Consider the following 25,135-nt stretch of genomic DNA (forward strand, 5'->3'; position numbering starts at 1 on the left):
TTTCCAAGATAGTGTTTTAGGTTGGTAATCAGAAAGGAAGCAGAAGGAAAGCTACATTAGGCTATTTTATAGGAGGAGGGGGAAATCAAGATTTAACAGTGGAAATATGTTAGGGTAATACAGAGAAACATGAAGCACAGAACAGTCTATACATAAATGTTTTAGAACTTACCATAGCAGAACTCTGTCTACAGCAACATTTGTAGAAGAAGAGATTAGTACTTTCCATGGCACTGACCTTTTGTCATTAATTGCTTCCCTGGTTTCAAAGATCTGTACCAGGAATAAGGTAACAATGGCCAACAAATAACTTTTTCCAGATCCAAACACACCTGTATATTGAGGATCAACAAATAAGTATTCTAAATAATTAATCGAATCAGACAAACTTACTGTGCACTGATTTCTTAAAACAGTGGCTTTATTTGAAATTATACCATTAATGGGTATAATGAAATCAGAGATACTGGGCAGTATCCTTTGCTGCTGCTGCACTCTTGCTGTTTCTTTTGTACCTGTGGGAATGAACGCTTACGCAATGGGGATTTTGCTGTTCTAAAACTAACCCTACAAATGATCTTATTTCCTGATCAGGACAGTTTGGTAGCGCTCCCTTTGGCAAACTCTACTGACCTGCCCCATTCCAGAAATAAGTGTTTCCACTCATTTAGAGTTGCTTGTAGAACTGCAAAAAACCCTTATATCAGTGGTTGCTCTCGCTGGCGCATGATAGGATACTGCCCAATGGGCATTTTATTTGGCATTACTGCTAATGTAAATTATATTGCGCTAGCATAAGCAACCTCTAGCGCAACATCAATAGCATTAGTTGGTATAACGAGTTCATGTATGTTTGACAGCACAATCTTAAGAGTAAAACATTCTGGCAAACAATAAAATGACTTTTCATATGCATCACTGGATTTGACCTCGCAGTACATCTTGTAGCTTTTATTTGCTGCTATTTAAATGGAAGATGAAAGAATGTAATACTGAGTTTATAATTAACTTAATGGCACTGTTTAGTATATAATTTAGCAGAATGTGAATGAGCCTAAGCAAATCTTGTATTATGCACTCCTCCCAACCCCTCTTGTTTTCTGTCATAGCCACAATGAGGAGGTTGAGCTTTCACTTCTGCTTTTGCTTAATTATAGCTTGTCATAACTTTATTAGATCCAACCAAAATGCCACAAAAGAGTGTGCAAACTTTCAAGTTCTCCAAAACTCTTCATCAGGCAAAGTGATATAAAAAGTGTGTGTGCATAATGACAAAAAACACGAAGGTCAGGCCAGATGTTGTCATCATGAGGTCTGCAACTTAGACTCAACTCAAGACAGAGCCTGCAGCCTGAATGAATTGATTGCGTTGATATGCGTTGGTATGTGTTGATTGTATCAGATTACATCTAGCATTCTGGGACAAAGAAGCAATGGATTACTCCCATTTCCGAAAACATAAAGGCTGGCTATAACTTGGATCTATCTCTTGCCTTGGGTGAAAAAATGCACTACCTAAGCTGAAGGGATGTCATATTGCTGAAATGACCAAACTAACTGAAATATTTAGGAATAGAGAAGGATTCCAATTAGTACATTTACTGAAAACTAGCAAACAGACCCGTTTCTATTGGGTGGGAATAGCCCTTATATTGATACGCAGCCCTTATATTGCCCTTATACTGAATGAAGCCATGCCGGATTGCACCCATAGGTTTGTGGTTCCTATCAGAAGCACCTCTGTAATTTATTTATTATTTATTTATTTATTTATTACATTTTTAGACCGCCCAATAGCCGAAGCTGTCTGGGCGGTTCACAAAAATTAAAACCACAATAAAACACCCAACAGGTTAAAAACACAATTACGAAATACAGTATAAAAAGTGCAACCAGGATAAAACCACACAGCAAAATTGATATAAGATTAAAATATAGAGTTAAAACAGTAAAATTTAAATTTAAGTTAAAATTAAGTGTTAAAATACTGAGTGAATAAAAAGGTCTTCAGCTGGCGACGAAAGCAGTACAGTGTAGGCGCCAGGCGGACCTCTCTGGGGAGCTCGTTCCACAACCGGGGTGCCATAGCGGAGAAAGCCCTGTAACCCCTTAAGAGAGGGGTCTGTCCACTCCATTCCCCTGAGAGGGGGGTTCACAGTAGAGGGGAGGGAGCAGGTGTATAACCGTGTCCCTCAGCCTACTATTCTTCCCTGGCTTCAAACTTAATTGACTACAAAAGTATGCACTGATTAAAGAAGTCTGCTCTCCTATTGGCTGGAGATGTACATCTCCAGCAGGCTTCAACCGCATGGACACATTTAATTAATTAAAATTAATTAATGTGTTTTAAAAATAAAATAACTCTGACATGCATACCCCTAGGGTCCCCTTAGTATGCATGCTAAGTTTCAAGTGTCTAGGTTTCATGGTCTTGGAACAATGGCAGTGACAGACACACAAACCCACATCCCCTTTTATTATTATAGATTGTACATTACATTTGAAAACCCTGAAGATAATTTGTAGCCCTTTGTAACTGAATTTCCTATCTTTTAAGTAGGTTTATACTATAAATATTTATTTTTTTCATTTTAATTAAAAAAAAGCAAGTAAAGCAGAAAGTATCATGTTGTCCTTTCTATATAAATGACACCCACACCCACACACCCCTTTAGATTATTCTAATAAAGAATTGATTGTACTGATGGAGAACAGACAATTTTAATTAAGGAGGATGTAGCATCTTCCTATCACAAAACTAGTATTGATTCAGGATATGCAAAATGTCAAAGAACTTTAGATATAAATAAAAAGGAATAGGATGCTAGTAAAGAAATCTAAGAAAAGATTCCTGGGGGGCAGAGTAAATGAGCAGGTTTAAAGTGAAGAAAGAAAAGATAAAGACAGAGAAAGAAGTGGGGGGAGGGGTTCCCGCCCAAAAGCGTTTCCCTAAGCTATTGGAGATTCCGGTCTAGTCTCTGCGCAGGCGCAAAGCCCCATATGTGTGATGCATAGAGACCACGATGAAGAACTGCAGAAGCAAAGGATTTAAGTTCATATACAATAATTTACCATGTATTACTGTTATAGGAAAGGCTTTCTGATTTCCTATTTCTGTATTAATTTCTTCTGATGTCATCATGGCACCTATCTGAAGCAGTGCCTTAGCCTGATCCTTATTTAGCTGAAATGTCTGAATCAACTTGTTTGCCAGATTTATCATTGTTTCTTGACTCAGGAGTCCGGAATCCACTATATTTGTGTTTAAAGCTGGTGATTTAAATTTTTGTTTCTTGACTTTGTTACTATAAGATATTCCTTTGACAGTCCTAAAAAGCACAAAAGAAGAGAAGATTAAGTACATTTAGGCTGCAATCCTATGCATATTTACCTAGGAGTAACTTCAATTGAACTCAGTGAGTCAATTGTGTGCAAGCTGCTTCCACTTTGCATAAACAACTTCTGATTGATGGCTGTTGTGTGACATGGAAACACAGATGTTTGGGGTTGTTTGTGAGTTAAAGAATCCAAGTTAACTTAAGAATAAAGTGTAGGTTAGCTTTGGGTTATTTAACCCACAAAGAACCCAAAGTGTTTGGGTTTGCATGTCACGCAACAACCTCCAATCACATTGATTGGAGGATGTTAATCGAAAGTGGAACCGGCTTGCCTATGGCAAGCAAATTGCCTCTGTGAACTGGGTCAATAGGACTTACATCTGAGTATATATGTTTAGGATTGCACTGTTAGCAATACATTGCTATATTAATTAAATTACATCTATATTACAAGATTCTCATCAAAAGGTTCAAGCAAACTTTATTTTCATCAATAAATGCACCAGTCTGCTTCCATTTATAAAATATAGTATATTCTATTCTGTGAATCTATCATCACCATTCCATGTTCACATTAAATAATTAATAAATTAAATAATTAAATAAATTAATAAATTAAATATAGAATCTCATTATTGTAGCTATGTCATCCTTTGTTTTCCATCCATAGGTCGTTAAAAATAAATATATTCCACTTAAATTTTTCCATGTCTTATTAGTTTTCAGACAATTGCTATTGATGAAAGACCAAGAAATCACAGCGAGTACAAATTATATATTTTTAATTGGATGTCACTTCTGTTTGCACAGTATTAATCTTAAATATTTCCACAGGGATAACATTTTATGCAGTAAAAGAAACATTACTGTCTCCAGCTTTTTCAAACTATGGTAGAGTCTGCAGATAAAAAAAAAAACTGTAATGAAAAATAAATAGCAAAATCACATACTTTGTGAGAAGATGCTGCATTATTGGTAAAGTTGGACTGATATTTTCCTCTATATTTCTCAAAGTTGTGAGTTCCGTGCTAGCATTACAAACCAGCAAGGCATGAACAATCACTAAGGGGAAAACATCACAAGGACAAGAGTTAACAAGTTAACTTGACTACACTCCAAATTAGAGCCAAACTAGACCATTCATGCAATTAATAATTGTGTGAATGGCCTTTAAAAAGAAAACAACAGACATGAGGACCCCAATATGGATCAGGCCCCGTGGTGGAGCAATTATGGGGTGAATGGCTTTTATGAAGTAAATTAGCAGAAAGGGGGAAGGGCTGATACAGTTCAGTATTTCTGAATGGGTATGTCCGTGTAGCACAATTTTGCTCCCCTTGTTATCATTTCATTTCTGTTTTGAGTAGTACAAACATAGCTGTTTTTTCCCTTTTAAATTTTTATTTAATGTCACAGTATTTGTGCACTTCTGGAGTTACCGTCTTTTGAAAATGTACATTTGTAAACTTCCACCATTAGTCTTGTGCTAGTCCTCATTTTAAAAAAAAGGTTTGTGCACAGGTGAATTGACTTACCTGTACCTCTGTGCATGCCCACAGAGGGAGACAGAAGTGGGGGGAGGAAAATGGTAGTGGAAGAGTGGGGAAGAGGTGGCATGGGGGAAGGATGAAAAATAGATATACAGACAGAAGCTCATGTTGTATACGCAGGAGGAAAACTTCAGCAGTGTGATAGATAACATTGAATTGCATTTTTAATGAAAAAACAGAACACAATGAGCTGTGCCTGCAAGAAGGCTATAATGGGATCAAACATCTGTTTGCATTAGGTAAAAAGCTCTCATTCACATCGAGGAGCTTTTTCCAATGCACATACCAGACATGGTTACAAATTTAGATTTTGGGCATTCCCTTTGGGCCCCTTAGAACTTTCAACATATCATAATCCCACCTATTGGGCTTTCTGTCAATGCTTAACTAACTGATTTGAGTTTACTATTTTTTTCATTCAAAAGGTGTTTGACAATTCAGATCCATAGCAGATGAGAGTTACCTGTATTTTGAAAAACTTATGCTAAGATGCTCACTGAAAAACTTCCTCAGGACAAACTTACTATTTGAGCACCAATTTGAAGGGCTGTAACCTTTGAGAGGCACCAACTCCACTTCATTGCTAGAGGATGGTCCATAGAAAACACTGCATGCAATGAAAGTGTCCAAAGGTTCAAATATTAGGGTTCTGGAAACAACCCAAAGATCATCTGTCAAAAGAGTAAATAGATTTGTATCAGTTGCACCAAATCATTAGCTTCTGCAGGGAAGAAAATAAATTGCTTCCCCCTGTCTATTTCCTTCCTACTTCTGCTTCTTCTGAAAGACTGTGCCTTTGGAAGTCTTGTGCATGCTCCACCAGTTATCTACACTACCTTTAGCATTTCTACTTTGCATCAGCTTTCATAAACATGTGATGTCTGAACACAGAACTCTGGATTGCTGAGGGACAAAGAACCCAGAGTTTTAATCCTTGATTTGTTGTTGCGTTAAAACTCTGGGTTGTTTGTCCCTCAACAACCCAGAGTTCTGGGTTCGCACACTGCATCAAACAACCCAGGAATGTTTTGTTTATGAAAGTGGATGCAAAGCAACCCATGAATTGGTGTTATGTGTGAACCATGACATGCATAAAGTTATGATGCAAATCCTTTAAACAGAAAACTACAGATAAGCTAAAAATCAGTTCTTCGCCTTACTGGGAGTGGAAATCCTTCCCTCTGTCGAAGTTAATACCCTGCAAATGTAAATATAGAAATGTGAAGAATTTCCCAAGAGAAATCCTGATGTGGGCATATTTAAATAGAAGAACCTCACTAGTCTGAATAGAAATCGCTTTAGTTACATTTTGTCCAATTTCTCAGAGATGGCCAAGTTCACTGACCTTTGCTGTACACAGAGGAGTGCTCCTTTCGGTTCAGCTTAAGATATAATTTGCTTTTAGAATCACAATCAAAGCTAGCCGTTGCAATATTTAATTTCTTCAGCTTACCAAATTGTTTTCTCTGAATATCAAAGGTTTTCCTGGGGGGTAGGGGAATAAAACAAGTAATTTCAGGAATAAGTTTTTAATGTTTCTATAATTACATTCAAAACAAATGCTCAAGGTGGTCAAAATCATGAGTATACTCTTAATATCAAGAAATATTGGTTAAAAGTGTTCAACTAATTCCAGATCCTGAAGATGCATTTTTTAAACAAAAGGACCTTTAAGCCGAGGTAATGGTCATTTGTTCTTAACCTTAATCTTTGTTGAGACTCACACTGCTCGTTTTGAAACCGAAATGTGATAGTTTTTGTTGCTACAGACACTTCTACAATATTACATGAGAAGGGTAAGTCTGAGATTGCGCAGAAGTCTTTTATGATAACGTCTTGTAATATTTTTTCTCTAACTCAACTTTAAGTGATGTAAGACCTCTAACCTTGTTTATCCAGTAGCTCCATTTCCATTCAAATATGTCATACTATTCAAGTTTACTTAAAATTCCAACATACCTCATCAAAAGCTGGGATTCTTCATAGAGAGAAATTTTTTGACTCCTGAGGTAAGTTCCAATGCTCTTTGTATCATGAAGAGCAACACTAGGCCTACTCTCTATCTGTCCAGGGTTTACATCCTCTAGCCACTTAAAAAAATCACACCGATCAGACTTAGGAGCATCACAGGCATAGAAAAGGCGCCCCTGAAATAAAAGGCAAGCCATATAATATCTAAATATCTCTACCTATAAAGCTGAAAGTATGTGTGTGGAATGTATGTTCAGAAATGTTTACCCACTTCCAGATGAGTTAGAAATTTGAAATTTGGCAAGTATTTTCTAGATCTTCACATCTCTAGTCAGGGTTATTAATTTTGATGCTTTATCAGACCAATATGTATGATAAAAAATTATACATAAAACACAAACCAACATGTAGCAAATCTGATATTCTAAAATTCTGTTCAGAATTTCACAAAAATATGTAAATTTATGCACTCACGTATGTAATGACCGTCAACAACCATACTAGTAGAACCATGTTTATACACAATTGTGTAAATTTCAGGCCTCTGTTATTTAAGCCTCCAAAAGCATACCTTATTTCGGCCTTCTTTTTTAACCATAACAAGTTTAGTTGCAATTTTGTGTTTGCAGAGTGGTGCAGAATTCTCATGTTCTTGACCTCCTTTCATGGAGGTATAGAAGGATATATCCACTTTCTCAAGAGCTTTATGTAATTTTTGTGACAGCTCAAACAGCAATACGTTTAAATGTTCTTCATGCAAGAATAACAAACAATAAAGATTACATTTAAAACAGTTAAGAGTGGTTGGGGGGGGGGGAACAAACAACTTTAAATGCAACTTCTTGTATGCCGAATACTATTAATTTGAGCTGTTCCATGAACCTAACCAGTTTTTCACTATGATCCTTTAGAGGTGAATACAGGACTAGAGTTAGTTGAAAGAGAAGAGCTGCTTTATAGTTCAGCCCTTTTTATTCATTTCCCTTTCATCAATGGAAACTTCAAGCTTGTCTCAGATATGCTTAAGTGAACAAAGAAGGTAGGCCCACACAAATATAAAAATATTTGTGAATAGTCAGGGACACCGCCATTTCTGATTAGCGCTGAACTTGGGTTACCATTCATTGCCACTAAAGTAGACGGCCATTGAGATATCCGCCCAAATTTAATGAAACGGGAAATACTAACTAAACTGTGTTGGCCAAAACAATGAAGAGTTGAGGACTGAGTGCAGAGGTGTCAAAACAAATTGGCAAATTATAATCTAAACACTGAAGGATTCTTGGCCTTTCAGACCTCCCAACATTTTATTTGTTCTTGAAAACAGCTGTGAGGGTGAGGAGTGAGCCATAGTGCTGGGGAAGAGGGTGTTTAATCCCATTCTCTGTGTTATTTTCCAAATCGTAATCACTATCCAGAAGCTTCAATTAACATGGGGTGTTTTTTTTTTTACAGGTATCTGTATTCCCCCTCCCCCCATGTAGAGCTAAAAGCAGTTTGCAGGGGGAAATGTATGTTGGGATTAGGGGAAATGGTTAAACACCTACTTCTCCAGCACTGCTGCTCCAATAAAATTCAGAGCCCTGTTTGACTGCTTTTACTAAAATCCAATCCAATCATGGCCCTCCTGCATAACATAAGGCTTGGCCTGATAGGTTTCTCTAACATAGTAGAATTTGGACAACCATAGAACACACATGCTGGCTACAGCACTTTTGGCTTTGTGTGTGCCTGCTGTTGAATTGCTGCACTTGCCCAGAGTCTATCCCAGTTTCTGTTGCCACACCAAAAACAACCATCATGAAATTCACTGCATCAGTATTGAAATTAAAAGTGTTAACCATACCTGTCAATGCAGTAGTAAAAATCTGCTTATAATGTGCAGGAGACTGAAATTCAGCTGGGACATATATCTGCCTTTTAGGAATATTAGCACACATTACCATTTCTGCACTGGGAAAGGACAGTCCAGAAGTGTTCTGAAAAATAAAATATCAAAAACTATGCATGCAAAATCCTCTTTCCTTCAGTCTAATATGCAGACAATAGATAAATTCAGATTTTTTACTTATTTGAGTATTATATTAACATTGGCCCCTCCTGTATCTGTGTCTACAGTCTTTTATTGAGTAATTCACACAAATCCATTTCAATGATGAAACAGCTGTTTGTAAAATATAGCAGTATTAAAAGTTTTAAAACACATTTTACCCAAAGCAAGATTCTTTATCATTCCCTTGCTACAAAGTAAAATCATGTTACTCTATATCTGGCAGTTGTATCTGTTATAACTGGTTGTAATTTGTATTCAAGATGTCAATCACATCAGTGTTCACTCCACCAGAGCTCACCAATCCATATTAATTAATGTAACTAACTGAACAGATCTATATTTTTATTATTATTTATTTATATAGTGCCATATCTGCTAAAAAGCTAACAAGGTAGTGATAAAAAGCTATCAAGATGGTTTTTAAATTTTAAAACAATTTAAAAGCCTTGCAACAATAAAAATAACTACATTAAAAGAGTACAAATATGAACACATGAAAAACTACACGTTTTAAAAGGCTAAATTGAAAAGATGCATCTTTATACTCTTTCTCAAGAGAGTTGGGGCCAATCATAGTTCTTGAAGGAGCACATTCCAAAGTTTGGGGGGAACACAGGAGCAAGCCCCCTTCACACATGCCTGACAAATGGGCCTCTGTGGGCAATGATGCCCTCAAAAGGCTCTTTCCTGCAGTTCTTAGTATTTGAGCAAGTTCATAATGAGACAGGCAGTTCCCTTAGATAGCCCAGTCCTAAACTGATTAGGGCTTTAAAGGTTAAAACCAACACCTTGAATTGAGCCTGTAAAGCAACTGGCAACTAGTCTTTCAGGACAGTTGTAATATGGTTTGCAGCCTAGCTGCCACATTTTACACCAGTTGAAGGTTCTGGATACTCTTTGGGGTTAGCTGCAATATCTAAACATGACAGAACCAAGGCATAGACAACTGTTACCAAGTCAGATTGATTCAGGAAGGGTCGCAGCTGGCACACCAAGCAAAATTGGGCAAATGCCACCACCATTTAAAGATCCAGAAACAGGAATTGCAACCCCTTCCAGAATAAGTTGAATTCCAGTTCCCAAGTCAAGCTTTCTACTGACCAAGACCTTAGCCTTGTCAGGGTTTAACTTCAGCTTGTTCACCGCATCCAGCCCATTATCAAGCCCAAGCAGCGTTCAAGCATTTCAGTTGCTTCCTTGGTGTTTGGTGACAAACAACAATAGAGCTCAGTATCATCAGCATATTGCTGATACCTTATTCCAAAGCTCTGAATGACTTCTCCCATTGGTTTAATGTATATATTAAACAAAATGGGGGATAAGATAGAAGAACCCTGTGGGACATCACAGGCCATTGGCCATGGAGTCAAACAGTAATCCCTCAGCACCACCTTCCAAGCACGGCATGACAGAAACAATAGAAACTACTGCAAAACATCATATCCAAGGCCCAGACCTATCAGATGGTCCAGAAGGATACCATAATGAATATCAAAAGCTATTGAGAGATCCAAGAGAATAGGGTCGTGCACCTAGTATAGGTCATCCACCAAGGTGACCAAAGCAGTCTCAGTCTGATAAAAATGGGTCCAGATAATACATCCTGCCTTTCCATTACTTTGCAGTCTCATTAAGGGAAGGCTTTCACCTTAGGACAAAGAAATATAAATAATCCAGGACTGCATGCTTATTGCCAATATAGGGCCAATCCAGACACCATTTTGGAACAAGCCAGAATTATTAAGAAATGTGAAACTATGGTTCATTAGAGGATGCCTGGCTTCATTGTGATTCATAGCAAGCGGCTATATGCATGAACAAAAAGCTTGCGCTTATTTTAGTTTAATAAGTTAGCTGAGATACATAGTATGAACCAGCTCAATATCTTGAAAGGAGCCACAAATGCTATTTGAAATGTTTTTGAAGCCTGATAACTCAAGCCTTTAAGAAGCTGGAAAAACAACAATTTAAAAGCAATAATGCTTCAATCTCATCCAGTCCTCCAGTGCTTTAAATAATGCTTTATCCAGTCATATGATACTTACTCTAATGCTTTAAAAGCCACAATGAGGAACACATCACTAGGCTAACCAGCAATTAGAAGAAATATTGGACAACTAAATATTCACAACTATTTTAGGAAGATTCTTCTGTGAATAGTTATATACCTTGGTGTAGCAGTTCAGCTGACCTAAAATCTTTGGTGCTTCCTCAGTGGAAAATTTCTGACTGAAGTGCAGAGAAAGTTTCTTTCCTTCTGAAACAGAATCTTGGCTGCTAAAGTTTCGTTGCTGTTTACAAAGCATGCTTTTCATCATCTGTAGATGCACAGAGTCTGGAGGACTTTTATTGATGGCATCACTTTGACTCTCTCTTGTGCCATCCAGTGGCATTCCTAAGACACTCTCAGCTCGGATGTCATCAGTCATGAACATTTCACTACTGTTTTGAGTTCTCAAATCACTACAAGTTCTGTTTTGGTATTTCTGCCACTTGCTTTGTCTCTTTTGTTCAGACATATTAGGGAATGCATACTGTGTAAGCACCCCTTGTTTTTCTCCTATACACTTTTCACCTGCAAAAGTTTCACACATCCTGTCCTCAGGCCTTAACATTTTTGACTTGACCACTGAGAAACCAAAGGACTGCTGGATTTCCTCACAGGCCTTTCCATTAGAATAAACTTCTGAGTTGGGAAGTTCTTCATCTACAGGTACAGTCACAACTGGAATTCGTGTTCTAGCTATTGGTAGGAGCTTAGACATATCATTATTTTCTGGACAGCTGGACTCCTCCATTCCTATAAAACAGAAGAATTTTGAGAGCTGCAACACATATCCTTGGCAATTTCAAAACAAGATCCTAGGAATAACAGAAAAAGTCAGCATCCAAGCCATGGCCTCTAAATAATAACGCAGAGGCAAGGAGAAAAATTTCACTCTTTCTAGATTTAAAAACGTACCATTTATAATAAAATCAGGTAGAGAATACTTGGACTATATATGTTTAACTAACTGTAACACTATAAGAAGTGTTATAGTGTTACAGAAAGCTGTACGTTTTTGACATCCAGTACTGCAACCTGATTTTTGCCCATAGGGAGCATATGTTACTATGTCTGCAGGCACACCATTATTTACAGCAACAACAAAACAAACATTCTTACTGAGCAAGTCTATTTCATTGTCCATAGACAAATCTGGAACAATCCTGGACATCAGGAATTCCTGTTCTTGCATGTCTACCACAGTTTCTTTACTGCTTGGACTTGTGGGGAAATGACAGCCAGAAAACTCGGAAGGAATCCATTGTGTTGATAACATCTGCACATAAGCAATTTGTAAAGCTAAGATATCAAAGAAGCACAGCTGAATGAACATACATCATCCAAATTGTTTTTTGAATAACAAATAAAATAAAATTACAAAATTAATAGAAAATATACAATTCACCATTTAGTTATTTTTTAAAAATATGTTACCTCCTGAATTCTGACCTATGATATTCCAAGGAGAAAGCGTATATCATATAGTAATTGAATGAATACATGCCCAGAGGGAGTGTACGTTCCTCCTATTTATATTATGATAATCTGTAAGCATTTATTCCCATAATCTGTGGTGAAAATTTGAACTGTTCTATTATGCTGATAACATCCCCAAGTAAACCTACCTTTAGCTCAAAACTACTAGTGGATCTGGCCTGATCTGTGCTTTCAAAAGGAATGTATGAGAAGAGCACTGTTTAATATGTAGGCTGTGTATAATATTTAAATGGATTTTTAAAAAGTAATCTAGTCCTATAAAAAGTATCTTCTCTGTACGTCACTCAAGTTATAGAATATAGATTTCCCAATAATTAAAAACCTTACCCACTGTTATAACACTGCTTTTTTTTTTTTTTTTTTTAAAACACATTCTGAGCCTAATTCTAAAGAAGAAAAACATTTCAGATTGATTCTGCTGACAGAAAACAATCCAACCTAACATGCTGTTCTATATTCTTAGGGATAAAAGCAACATTTTATGCCATTCATAGTTTCATCTGAATACTTGTCAGTATGAGTTTAAACATTAAGTTGCAAACATTATTATTAATAATACAGTGGCATTGGTGTAAATACTTTACAGAGTTTCAAGAGCAAAAAATATAGGGTCCTTTCCCCAATCAATTTAGAATCTGAAATTAACAATAGTGAAAGACTAGAAAGGAAGGGAGGGAGAGCCAAGGGTAACAAAGTATAAAACTGAGCAGGTACAGTTGCACATACCTAACTTTGGCTACAAACTGGGAATGCAGATTAGAACAGGCTTAATCCAAAAAGCTTGAAGGAAAGGTGAGATTTGATGAGGGATATGAATAAGAAGTAGAATCACAACATGTTCAGGGATAGAGTTCCATGCACAGAGGACAGCAAGGGAGGATGGATGGAATCATGTTTAGAATCAAGCTTTAACACAATATTCTAGGGAATTTGTCTAGGATTTTTTTTCTTGAAAACCTCACATTAACTTATAGATATATAAGGAGTGGGCAAGCAGAGGCCTTTATTTGTTACTTTCATGTCATATTTTAAACCATGTATTTAGTCTAGCTTTTCATAATATGTTCATGAACTAAAGAAAGCAATCTAAAAATTAAAACAAAAACAAAAAACAGAACTCCTCAATTTACCTTAATGAAGCTAGGCAGCACAGGGCTGCCTAATTCTTGAGCTGAGAAAAAACAAACATCCTTTGCATCCAATCTAAGATGTGAACAGGGTTCTCTCATCATAATCTCACTAGCTGCTGATCCCTTCACCTGGTACCCATGAAATTCAACTTGCTAGATATATTTAATTAAACATGCAAAGCAATAAGAGATGTATTAATAAGAAGATGTCAGGAGAAAACAACCACAATTTGCTGTGTTATGTTTTTTTTTTTAAGTTGCATGGGAAATCACTGGGATGATGCAGATGCAACACTTGCTCACTTTTTAAAAAAATGTTTTTATTGATTTTCTATAACTACATAATAACCATACTTCTAAACTTTTAAATGTAGAGAACAAACTTGGAGCAAGCCTCGGGAATGTGCATAACTACCCTGCAGACCCTTCCCAGAGCAAATTCCTGTTAAAATTAAACAGGAAGTCTCTTTGATGCCAAAGATTAAACAGGAACCCAGATGAACTTGAAATGAAATTAATATCGTTGTCAATAAACTGCTTATGCGTAGCTGGGGGGATAGAATTTGCTTCAGGTAGGACAGAGGTACACCATACGAAAGATTCATCAAGTTATAACTGCATAATTCTGGAATTCAGGCCCTAAAGAAAAGTGTAATGGGACAATACAATTTCATGTCATAAAAAACTTTAGGGTAAATCATTTTTCAATTTGTGATTGTACTAGTTTATTTCAGAATACTTATTCAATATGCCATTAAAAATTACACTTCAAGGGATGGTGGTGAAGGGAGAGAGATGAGAAGTATTGGCGTGAGTAAACAGTTATTAGCTAGGATTCGAAGAGCTCCTTTAGATGTGTTCTACGGCTTTGGCATTTCATGGGATTTTTGAACAGGAGTCCCACATGCCATATCACAAACTGCTGTTAGAAAATTCCATACTTTCAAAAGCCTAGTTGCAGTTTGGGGGATCTTGTCTGTTAGTTTTGCTAAATCATCTCTTTGCAGGGTATACCTTTTGTTGACTATCAGCTACTTCAAAAGGAATGTGGCCCTGTAGCATATCTATTGTTGCTGTTGTGGGCTTCTTTTCATCAGTGTTTATGGAAGAATTCTATAAATAAATTATCATAAACAGGTTAAGAAAACGATGAACCATTCTATACTTAGCACATGCTCATTATTGCATGCAGCAAGAGATTATAATTAGTCCATTACCTTCAGTATGACTGTATGGCAATCTCATTTGTAATTTTTAACAACTATATTTCAGTTTAAAAATGCAGAAAACACCTGATTTTACATTTGAGTAGGACGCATTCATTTTTGTACTACACTGCAAATGCTGTATTGAGTTCTGTGTTCTAGCTATTGCAAACACACACACAACCATGTTCTCAAAATGATTATGTAATGAAATTTTCATATGAAAAACTCTTTTCCAACACTTATTATATAACAGGTGTTCTGTCTTTAATATAAATTAACAATTTTGCTTTTGTTTCATTTTAGCTAGTATTGCTATTTCTAAATCCAAAAATCAATGTGGTAAGCCTCTTCTCTTTATTAATATCTAGTAAACAAGATCTGCCCAAAATAAACACACGTATTGTCTAGCTTAGTAGAAGCCTAATAGCACTACTAACCAAATGCTTAGGTATCAACTACACCAGTAGCATGAAAGGCACAAACCATACACTGCATGACTTAAGGGTTTTTAAGAAGTTAAAACATTTAAAGCTGTACATGTATCCACAATGCTCACCCTTCCCAAACTGAACTTAAAACAAATTCTTAATCATTACAGACAGAACTCAAAGAAGCCCAGTCCCAAACATGTCTGCATATGCATATGGAGTTTGTCACCGTTTATCATTGTGATTCAGTTCTTTGCACTACATCAGAAGCTGCACTGCAGGTTCTTCTGACTTTTGGAAGACCTGGGAGGAGCTTGGTAAAAGTCATTCAGAAGCCTCAGAATGTGCATGTTTCACATATCTTATTAAGGATATCAGACAGCACTTATAAATTATGATTTTGCTGCTGTAGCTAAGAGTATTAATAGGAACATAGGATGCTGCCTTATACTGACTTAGGCAATTGGTCAATCTAACCCCGTTTTATCCTTACTGACTGGCAGGGCTCTGCAGAGTTTCATGAAGGAGTTTTTCCCAGCCCTACCTAGAGAGGCCAGGGATTGAAGCTGAGACCTTCTGCGTGCATAGCATGTGCCCTATCACTAAACTACGACCCCTGGTATTAATGATTATGAACTGGAAGTTCCCAGTTCAAATTGCAGCTTAGTCATAAACTCATTGGTACCACCATCTCTCAGCAACATACACCTCTTCCCCTGCCACATCTGAAATATGGGATGAAACTGGCCTAACTTACAAGGCCATTCTAAATACTTCTAAAATAACGTATGTGAAGCAGTTTGAAAACCTTATTGGTTTGGATCCAAAGATCTTATCATACAAGTGGAAGGCAGTTCTGCTCAAGTGGAAGAATGGCAGATTTCACCTCCACACCCCAAAACCTGCCCTACAGAGTCCCCTGACTCTCTGGAGCCAGTTTTCAAGGGGGCAGAGGGAGTCAATGGTCGGGGGACCATGCAAGTGGGTGCCTTCAGCTTGTGAAGTGGGGGTATTTAGATGTAAGCCACTATTAATAATAATAATCAAAATTTTTAAAAAGTTACCAATTTAGGAGAACCAGAATACACATAAGATGATATTTGCACATCTTCAGAAGAAGAAACCTCAGCGAACTTTTGTTTAGCTACAGAAGAAAGAAAAGTACAGTAAGCCTCAGGCACCAGGCTAATTGAAATGAGAGAAATACTTAAAAAATACACCTTGCATTCATGTAATTAGTTGAGCCTTTCAAAGTCAATTCTACCGCTCATAGGAATCTACCGGGCATCAAAAGCACAGGATTTTAGCATAATTAATAATATTAGCAATAAACACAAAACAAACTCATTTCTGTAGTTATTCCAACAGGAAATAAAATAATAGTGGGCAGATTTGAAATTTCTTGAAAAAAGAATCCTATATTTTTAATTGAAATAACACAAGAAATACCAGAGCTTGTTTGCATGAGTGAGGCACATGTAGGCAGGCATTGTGAATATTCAAGCTTAAAGCATCATGACATCTGATCCCAGCAAGAGTGGGTTGTTTCTGTGGTTAACAAATCACCCAGAACCAATTGGGTTTGGGGTTTTTTATGTTTGGAGGTGGTTTGTTAACTATGGCAACACCCACACTTGGCCAGGTTCAAACACGGTAAGCCATGTCGACTGCCTACCAGAGTTTGAATATTCACAATGATTGTTGGCATGTGCCACCAGAGGGCTGCAGCAATTGTGCAAACCAAGCCATTGACTCACAACCACCAAGCAATCTCCTCAGGCCACACAGCAAGCTGCTTTTGAAACTTGAGTGAGTTTTTAAAAGTAGTGGACTGGATCCAGATTTAGGCACATGCAACAAGCTGGTGGAAGCAGAACTCTCTCCCCAAACTCCCTTGACAGCCCCACCAACCATTCCAAAATACTACATAGAAGTTCTGGGGACACTGCTAAATGGGTGATTCCCACAAATCAAGTCAAGGCAATCTCTGTGGGCTGGGGCTGCTGTGGGGAGGGGCAGGGAAGTCCATTTCCACCAGCCTAGTGGCGCACACCTAAATCTCAATGCAGGAAGAGCAGTGAGCACCCTCCCCTGCTCAATGCTCTTCCTTCATTGAGTAGGGGGTTGGACTCGATAGCCTTACGGGCCCTTTCCAACTCTACTATTCTATGATTCCATTCTATGATCTAGATCAAGTCCAGTGTTTCCACATTGCAAGTGGAGATGGGACTGACTTCAAAATTCCTATTTGTCATGTACAAGCTCTTGCAGTCACCTAAAAAAGCTGTCTGAATTAAGGCATAGACATTTTTTCACTTTAGGAGGTACTTGGATCCATAAAGAATATACATGTTTTTCATTGATCACTGGTGTTAAAGCAAAAGTGGGCAGATCCGTCCCCAGACAAGCAGGAATATATTTCCACTAGATGGATAAGTAGTGTAGAGCTGGACTCCAATGTGTGTTTGGGAATGCTCAGTGTATTATGAATCTTTATACACCTTTTGATTAAATTTGTTTCAATTTTAGACCTTTTTGAAATGAGATAGGCAGAAATGATTTTACAACAGAAATAGAAAATGAGTATCTTTTGGATGCTTCATTTCTGGCCTTTTTATAAAGCACGGGATTATTATAACACTTAGCATTTATATTGTATTGTAGAGGATTCAAAGCACTTCACATACATTTTGTTAGTAATCCTTACAGCCACCCTGTAAAGTAGTCAGCATTGTTATTCTCATATAACAGATATTTGAACCAGGGACTTCATGTATCACAAATATTGGACTGGTTTGTATGACCACAGTGAGGCTTATTTCCCCTAGCAGGTGCCAGCTGGATTTCCCTAATTACTCACTGATGGCAGTATAAATTGATCCCAGGCAGCATGGCTTGTTTGAAGGGGGCAGCAATCCTCGAACAACTCAACATGGTTATTTGAGGGTTGTTTCTCCCTCCAATAACCCCTGCTGTCCGGGATTGAATGACATGAAAAAAAATGACAACCTTTGCCGGGTACGGAATATTCAAAATGGCCACCGACATATACCACAACCCACCATGGCTTAAAGAAGCCACAGTGGGGCTGCAGGTATTGTGCGAATCCAGTCTGTATTCTTTTTCAAAGGAAAAAACATATGGGCTAGTGAATCCTATCCAATAGTTAACACAGGTTTATAGGAAGATGTTTATGAGAAGCAAACACACTTCAATGTGCAAGCAATTAGGAAATTGTTCCATCTCCAAGTCATTATTTTCAGCCCATGGATTCACTACCATGGCTCTTATGGTTAAATCCTTAGGCAAAAACCTACACTATTGATTTATTCCAGTATTGCAAGTTTACTGCCCCCTCCCCCTTTTCTCTGTGGCAACAGGTCTGTTGTTCTTGTCTAAACTATTTCTGGCTAAAGCATTTCAAAAGGTACATCTGGATTTGTAAAGTGATTAAGTGTTTTCACTTACCATAGGCTTCCACGATTATTATTTCTACAGATATGGTTTATGCTAAAATGCAAGAAATGCTTGCTGACTTTAAATCATTGCCATATAATGAACCATTAAGGCTGCAATCCTAGACACATTTAATGTCCTGGTTCAGACAACACGCTAAACCATGCTGCTTAACCACAAAATGGTTAAGGGAATGCATTAAGGTCAATGCATTTCCTTAACCATTTTGTGGTTAAGCAGCATAGTTTAGCGTGTTGTCTGAACCAAGCCACTAGGAAATACGGCACATTGAACATAATGGGACATTTCCATAAACATGTACAGGATTGCACTATTAGTGTAATGGTTACAATCACACATGTGTAAGCTGAATGAAAAGACCATGACTTTCTAGATACTGAATGCATACATAAATAGGTCAATTATCTAGATAAAACTAGTTGCAGATGTAATGTTTCTGATTTTCTGAACCCTTTGGGAGTGTAAAGTATGCATTACCTTCCTCTCCTCTATGCAAATTCCCTTATTCCTTCTATGGCTTGCTTTATGTATTATATATTACAACTGCACTATTCCTAATCATGGTCAATATCAACCAGGATTTCCCTTCTTAACTAGAGGTTGAAATGAGCTTGTCAAACCCTAGTTACAAGGGAATCTGGTTATTTAAACCTTTGTTAGAGTCAAAGCAATACATAACATTATTTCATGGAAGGAAGGGGGAATTAAAACAGAAAAGGAAGGACCCATCATACCTCTCTCTCTCTCTCTCTCTCTCTCTCTCAATAGTAAGGAGACTATATCTACATCAGACTAACTTTTATTGCCTTGCTATGACAATACAAAACAAAACAAAACATTTTGACAGATTCGTTCTAAAGTGGTATATGCTTTGTTTCACTATTATCAGGTTTCAGCTGTAGTTGATCCAAGCTTTATATATGTCAATCAAAACTCTTGAACTTATAGCAAACAGATACACATCTGTACCTAATCATGGCTGGAAATTCCTATGGAGGAGAATGTTTCATGTATATAACACAGTTAACTAAACTGTGCTTCGTTAAGGCTCAAATTTCTACATGGGGAAAAAGGAACCAGTGGGGAAAACCAGACACTATTTCAGAGATATTCTAAAAATAGAAACTAATAACCTTCAGGTCCACTTGATTCTTGTTTTTCTCTTAGTCTTTCTCTCTGGTACGGTATGCTTTCCTCGATCATTTGCAGGCTTTCTAAGGCTGTGCTATGTTCTGTAAGTGATCTTAACAGTCTGAAACCATCTTCCAATGGAGGGGACTTTGAAGAATCATCTGAAGATTTAACATATATCGAATCCTTTTCTGTATCTTCATTAAATTTGTGAAAAAAATCCAAGACACATGCTGCATTTTCCAATTCATTTTTACTCATTTCTGTTTTATCCGAAATCTCACAATTTAAGGGATGAGTACTTGGCCTGAAATCTAGATCATAATTTTTTTCCGGTGCAGAATACTGCTTGCTTGAAGCATGTTGGAGAAAATTATCAGAACAGTTATATTTTTCAGGGAATGCCAATGGTTTCACATTATCACAAATACCTGTGGAACTAGGTTGGGAATTATCTGCTCCAACTTCCATAACTGCTCCATCATTTTCATCCATGAAGTACCCATTTGAAATAATAGGAACATATGGAATCATATTGTTTTTTCTAAGTTGAGTTGTTTGATTGTGATACTCGCTGTCACTCACGTCACAGTCCACATCATTTTCCATTAATAAGTCTCTACTAGTACCTCTGTAATCATCTACATTTTGAATATCTATTGCATTTGCCTTTATCTTTTCATCAACAATTGTAGCCTCTGAATGTTGTAGGGTTTTTACAGAATTAGTAATTACATCATTTTCCTTCATTTTGTTAGGCTCTACTGAAATTTCATCACAAAACTGCAATGGCTGAGACTCTGAGATATGTATTATATCTCTATCTTGTTGAAATGCTGACTGCACATTATCTTTACCCTCACTACTACTTGCCTTTACATCACAGTTCTTTTGAACGTTGACCTCAAGTTGTTTTTCAGTTTCCTCTTTAAAAAGTCTTGAGCGTTGTGAAAGCATGCTATTTACATGAAGCTCTCCCTCTTCCGTGTCACTAAAATCTAATGTTTCCAACAGATTGAAGTTAACCTCTGTAAATTGTTTATCTGAATCACCAAGAACTTCATACACAGAGTCATTTGAGAAAGGTTCAGAACATACCATTTTATCAGATTCATTTTGCAAGTTACCAATCGTTGTATGTTTATTGGATTTGGGAAGTTTATCTTCAAATGTTTTTGATGCATTTGTACAATTTGAATAATGAATACTATTAAAAGATGACACAACTTCAGTGTCCTCTTTACTCATGATGGATTCAGTTGGTACAAAGGTATGTGGTTGTTTCTTGACAGAACGTTTATTAACAAGAGAAATGTTGCTTTCCAAGGAAACAGGTACTTGTACAATCCATTTATTGTCCTCACTGTAATGGATCCTAGTAACAGGAGCATCCTCCTTTAAATCCTTTTTAACTGGTTTCAGACTGCTAGCATTGTTGCCATGGTGTTCTGAATCATCTATATCAGGAGACTCTTTTGCTAAACATGATGGCATGTATGCCTCCCATCGGCTTTTGGTCTGCACATTTTTTTCTGTGTTTAGTGGCTCTATGAGTTCAGTGGTTTCTTTGTTAGTATTCATTGTGCATCCTTGCAGAGGTGATATCTTCTCTTTGAACAAACTGACTGGGCTTCTTGATGGCACAGATAAAGGCAAACCTTCCTGATTATATTTCGACTTAATAAATGTCAATGATAGATTTTTCAATGAGGCAGTAGTTTCCTCCCCTACAGCTTTCAAAGGTTTTTGCTCCCTGTTCAGAAGTGCTAAAATTTGTGCTTTACTCCTGAGGTTCGGAGAAACTGCCCCGGCATTGTTTGCACAGTAGTTTGATTTGAACATTTTATTATCCAATTGAAATTCTGGCTTTATATATTCAGCATCTGCACCATCAGTACTATGGTTTCTACTTTGTACTACTTTATGCTCATCAGCACAGGGGGTGAAAGCATCCCGATTAAAGTTTTGTAGTAAGTTAATCTCTTCCTTCTTGTAAGGCATAGAAAATAATGGCGAAGAGATATAGAACTGAGATGGAAAGGATGAATGAGGACCCTTAGATGTAGACGATACTATTGCTTCTGGTTCTTCCATAGCCACTTTCTTTTCCATCCCACGTGGTCCTTGAAAACCCTAGAGGAAGAACAGTTTAAATTTGTGGCAACTTTTGAAACTGAAGTTTTAGTATTAAGCAGAAGGATTAAATACTGCACCACTTGTTCTATATGTATTGTGCAATATCTCATTGAATCAGTAAATAAGGTTTAAAATTGTGGGTTTCTTTTATAACAAAATCTGAAAATATATAACAAAATAGGACAAATAACTTTTGCAGTCTTAACACCAAAGAAGCCCCTACCCAAAAATGTGAATTTAAAACTGATATACCACTGTAACATTCAGCTATGTGTACTGTAGCTCACAGACATTAAGAAGCATTGAGATCCAGTGACATGCTGCCAATTGCAATTGTCTGGAAATTACTCTATAATTCTCTAATAATAACTGCAGTGATGTAGCGTTCTTCACCATTAAATATGTGCATATTTCACCTGTAACTAACCCTCAGAGCAGTATGGCCAACTATATCTCCACAAATCAACCTCCCACACCACAGCTTGTGTATCATATTGCACAATTTGCTTCCATTCACTGTGTTCTGCTGGCCTGATAGCACATGTTATACCTACTTAACTTGGGCCACCCCAAATTGTAGCACATACTCAACTAAAGAGGGCTGGAGACAGAAGTTACCAACTGTGGAACTGTCATGTACATTTCAAGTTATATATGTTCAGGGTATATGCTTTCTAATCTGCCAGAAATCTAACTAAGATCCTTCTGATTTATTCAAAAGACTTCATTTTACTCAGTGTTGGTGTGTTAGCAAGTGCATACAATAATGAGGGGAAAGGAGAACAACATACAGTGTATTTTCGCTTTAAGCCAACTGGCAGGTGTAGGAATGAAGAGGCAAAAGACTTCAAATGATTTCTTGTTAACATTGGCTCTTCCTTCTTCTTTGGCTGATCTTTACATCCAGTTTCAGAAGCTTTTTCAGCTTCAACTGTGATTAAATATCGCTCAGATTCCAAGTCATCTCCAGGTTTTACCTAGAGAGGGGGAGAGAGAGAGAGAGAAGGAGATTATGTGGTGGCATGTTTATATGAATGAAACAATATGCAGTGTATTAGTACATAGTCCCACATTTCATTATTTATGCAATACCTGTCCCAAAAATGATTCTCTAAAAATTCCCCAAAGTTAGTTATATCAAGTAAGTATTAATTTCTGGCATTCAAATCAAACATTTTATGGATTACTTTAAGCCAGGGGTCAGCAATGTGTTGTTTGCTAGGACCCCTATATAGGACTGTCAGACCCCACTCTGCTTTCCTCCCCCACTGCCACCTATCTCTGCATTCTCTCAAGCAGCCCTACTAGGAAGGAGAAAGCAGAAGGAGGTGAGTGCGATGGTGGTGCAGGAAATCTTGGGTGGAGGAGAGGAAGAAGAGGTGAGTGCAGAGGGAAGAAAATCATGGACAGGCGAGAAGTGATGAGCGCATTGGCAAAGATCTTTCATGGTAAATTCACACAAGCATGCCATGAGGTGAATTTTGTCATGATCCTGTGTAGATTGTATGCATTTCTGAGAGCCTGGTGACCACAAACATGCCATACTGTATTCTCACAGAGAGAATATTGTATAAATTTGTCCTTAGTCGATTTTTCTGCGCTGAGGAGTCAAACTATTTTTAGTGTATCCTCATATGGAACACAACATGTACTCCTGAGTATTTAGGTTGTCTGGCTCTATATGAGATGGCATCTAGAACTACACATAATTCAAGATGACCTGCTGAGCACAAAACCACCACTGTAATGTGACCAAAATAAATCAAGAATAGATTCTAGGTCAACTGAACAAGCCATCTTCTAAAATTACCAAGTAAATAAAATAATCACATTAAGGAGAACAAAACATATACCTGAAATTTCACAAAAATACTATCCAAAATCTGTCCTTTGTCATCAAATAAGGTTGCCTGTATAAGAACAGAAAAAAGTTAAGATAATTGGTATTTCATCAAAGAATAAAATAGTAACACCCACAGATGCTGTCAGTATAATACCCTACTGAACACATATATTTTACCTTATTTCCCCCAACAGTAGACTTCAAAATTCCATCTTGCCACACTTTGGATTTTTTAGTCTTCTGATGTGTATATAAAACCTATTTTATATATAAACACATACACATTTAAATTAACATTTCGTAATCTTTATTACTTTTATTGCCCTAATTTTTAAATTTATGATTAATCTAAATACACTGATGATTCTGAAATATTGTTAAGTTAAATACAAAAATATCAGACTCACAATAAACTCCTGACAAGCCATCACTTAGGTGAAACAAGATCACACCATTGGTTTGCACTTCCAAATTTTATACTACCTGAAACAAAAATTCTGTTTAAGTCAATGTGTGGGATCCAAAGAGACATACACATCCTATTTTTAAAATAACTATATTTATACAATGTGCCTTCCTGAATTCCTAAACAGCAATCTGAACTCACTGAAGTTCAAAAACCAATATACAGTACAATCCTATGCATTTGGGTCTCACTGAGCTCAATTTAATGGGACCCAATGTTTTGAAATCAATGGGTCCTATCCCAAGGCAAAGATATTTAAGATCGCAGCCAAGCAGTGCAATTCTACATGTCTCCTTAGAAGTCAATCTTATTATTTTCAATTAACCTTACGCCTCCGTTAAGTGTGCATAGGAATGCAGCCTTGGTGATTAATCACAAGAGCACTTCATTAGCAGTTCTGGCAACAAACCCTCAATTGTTTTTTAAAAGGACTTTTGAGTTTTGCTGATTTGAACAATTTTAAAACAAGTCAAGTTTTTCTTTCTTTCAGGATCTTCTATTTCATGCAACTACCACAAGGTGTCTCACTTACATTTCAAAATGTCTTTCTTTTAAAAACATTAATCTGCAAACTAATTGATTAGCTCATTAACTGCAATTCTAAAATTTAAATAATCACTTTTAATCTGAAATTTAACTTGGGGGGGGGGAGAAATGTTCAGTGCTGACGTTGCTGAGGTACACAATCCATACATATGCTTTTATCAGGCAATGCTTTGTAAAGCTTTACCTTTCTCTCTGCCTAACAAGGATTATCAGCAGGAGGCAGGAAGAAGGTTCTGAACCAGTATCCCTCGTCAAGAAAAAGGGAAGTGGGATAGTGCAACAAAGCCATGACCCCTGCTGAAATCAAAGTCACA

General features: G+C 37.1%; 1 protein-coding gene across 1 annotated transcript in view; it reads right to left on the minus strand.

Annotated features, from left to right (window-relative positions):
* Window positions 1-24,281, minus strand: part of ZGRF1 (zinc finger GRF-type containing 1) — a 35,684-nt gene extending 11,403 nt beyond the window's left edge. The window contains exons 1-17 of the mRNA XM_063135731.1: window positions 24,217-24,281; window positions 23,987-24,067; window positions 23,820-23,876; window positions 22,758-22,943; window positions 19,833-21,963; window positions 16,287-16,366; window positions 14,601-14,699; window positions 12,079-12,235; window positions 11,045-11,712; window positions 8,706-8,838; window positions 7,431-7,609; window positions 6,848-7,035; window positions 6,234-6,373; window positions 5,413-5,559; window positions 4,289-4,400; window positions 3,073-3,329; window positions 173-332 (exon numbers count right to left, since the gene is read on the minus strand). Coding sequence (XP_062991801.1) covers window positions 173-332; window positions 3,073-3,329; window positions 4,289-4,400; window positions 5,413-5,559; window positions 6,234-6,373; window positions 6,848-7,035; window positions 7,431-7,609; window positions 8,706-8,838; window positions 11,045-11,712; window positions 12,079-12,235; window positions 14,601-14,699; window positions 16,287-16,366; window positions 19,833-21,963; window positions 22,758-22,943; window positions 23,820-23,876; window positions 23,987-24,067; window positions 24,217-24,237 — 4,796 coding nt within the window. The 5' untranslated portion in view covers window positions 24,238-24,281. The remainder of the gene's footprint in view (window positions 1-172; window positions 333-3,072; window positions 3,330-4,288; window positions 4,401-5,412; window positions 5,560-6,233; window positions 6,374-6,847; window positions 7,036-7,430; window positions 7,610-8,705; window positions 8,839-11,044; window positions 11,713-12,078; window positions 12,236-14,600; window positions 14,700-16,286; window positions 16,367-19,832; window positions 21,964-22,757; window positions 22,944-23,819; window positions 23,877-23,986; window positions 24,068-24,216) is intronic.
* Between the last annotated feature and the right edge of the window lie 854 nt (window positions 24,282-25,135).

This window comes from Elgaria multicarinata, chromosome 10 (genome assembly GCF_023053635.1).
Source record: "Elgaria multicarinata webbii isolate HBS135686 ecotype San Diego chromosome 10, rElgMul1.1.pri, whole genome shotgun sequence".
In the NCBI taxonomy this organism is placed as follows: domain Eukaryota; kingdom Metazoa; phylum Chordata; class Lepidosauria; order Squamata; family Anguidae; genus Elgaria; species Elgaria multicarinata.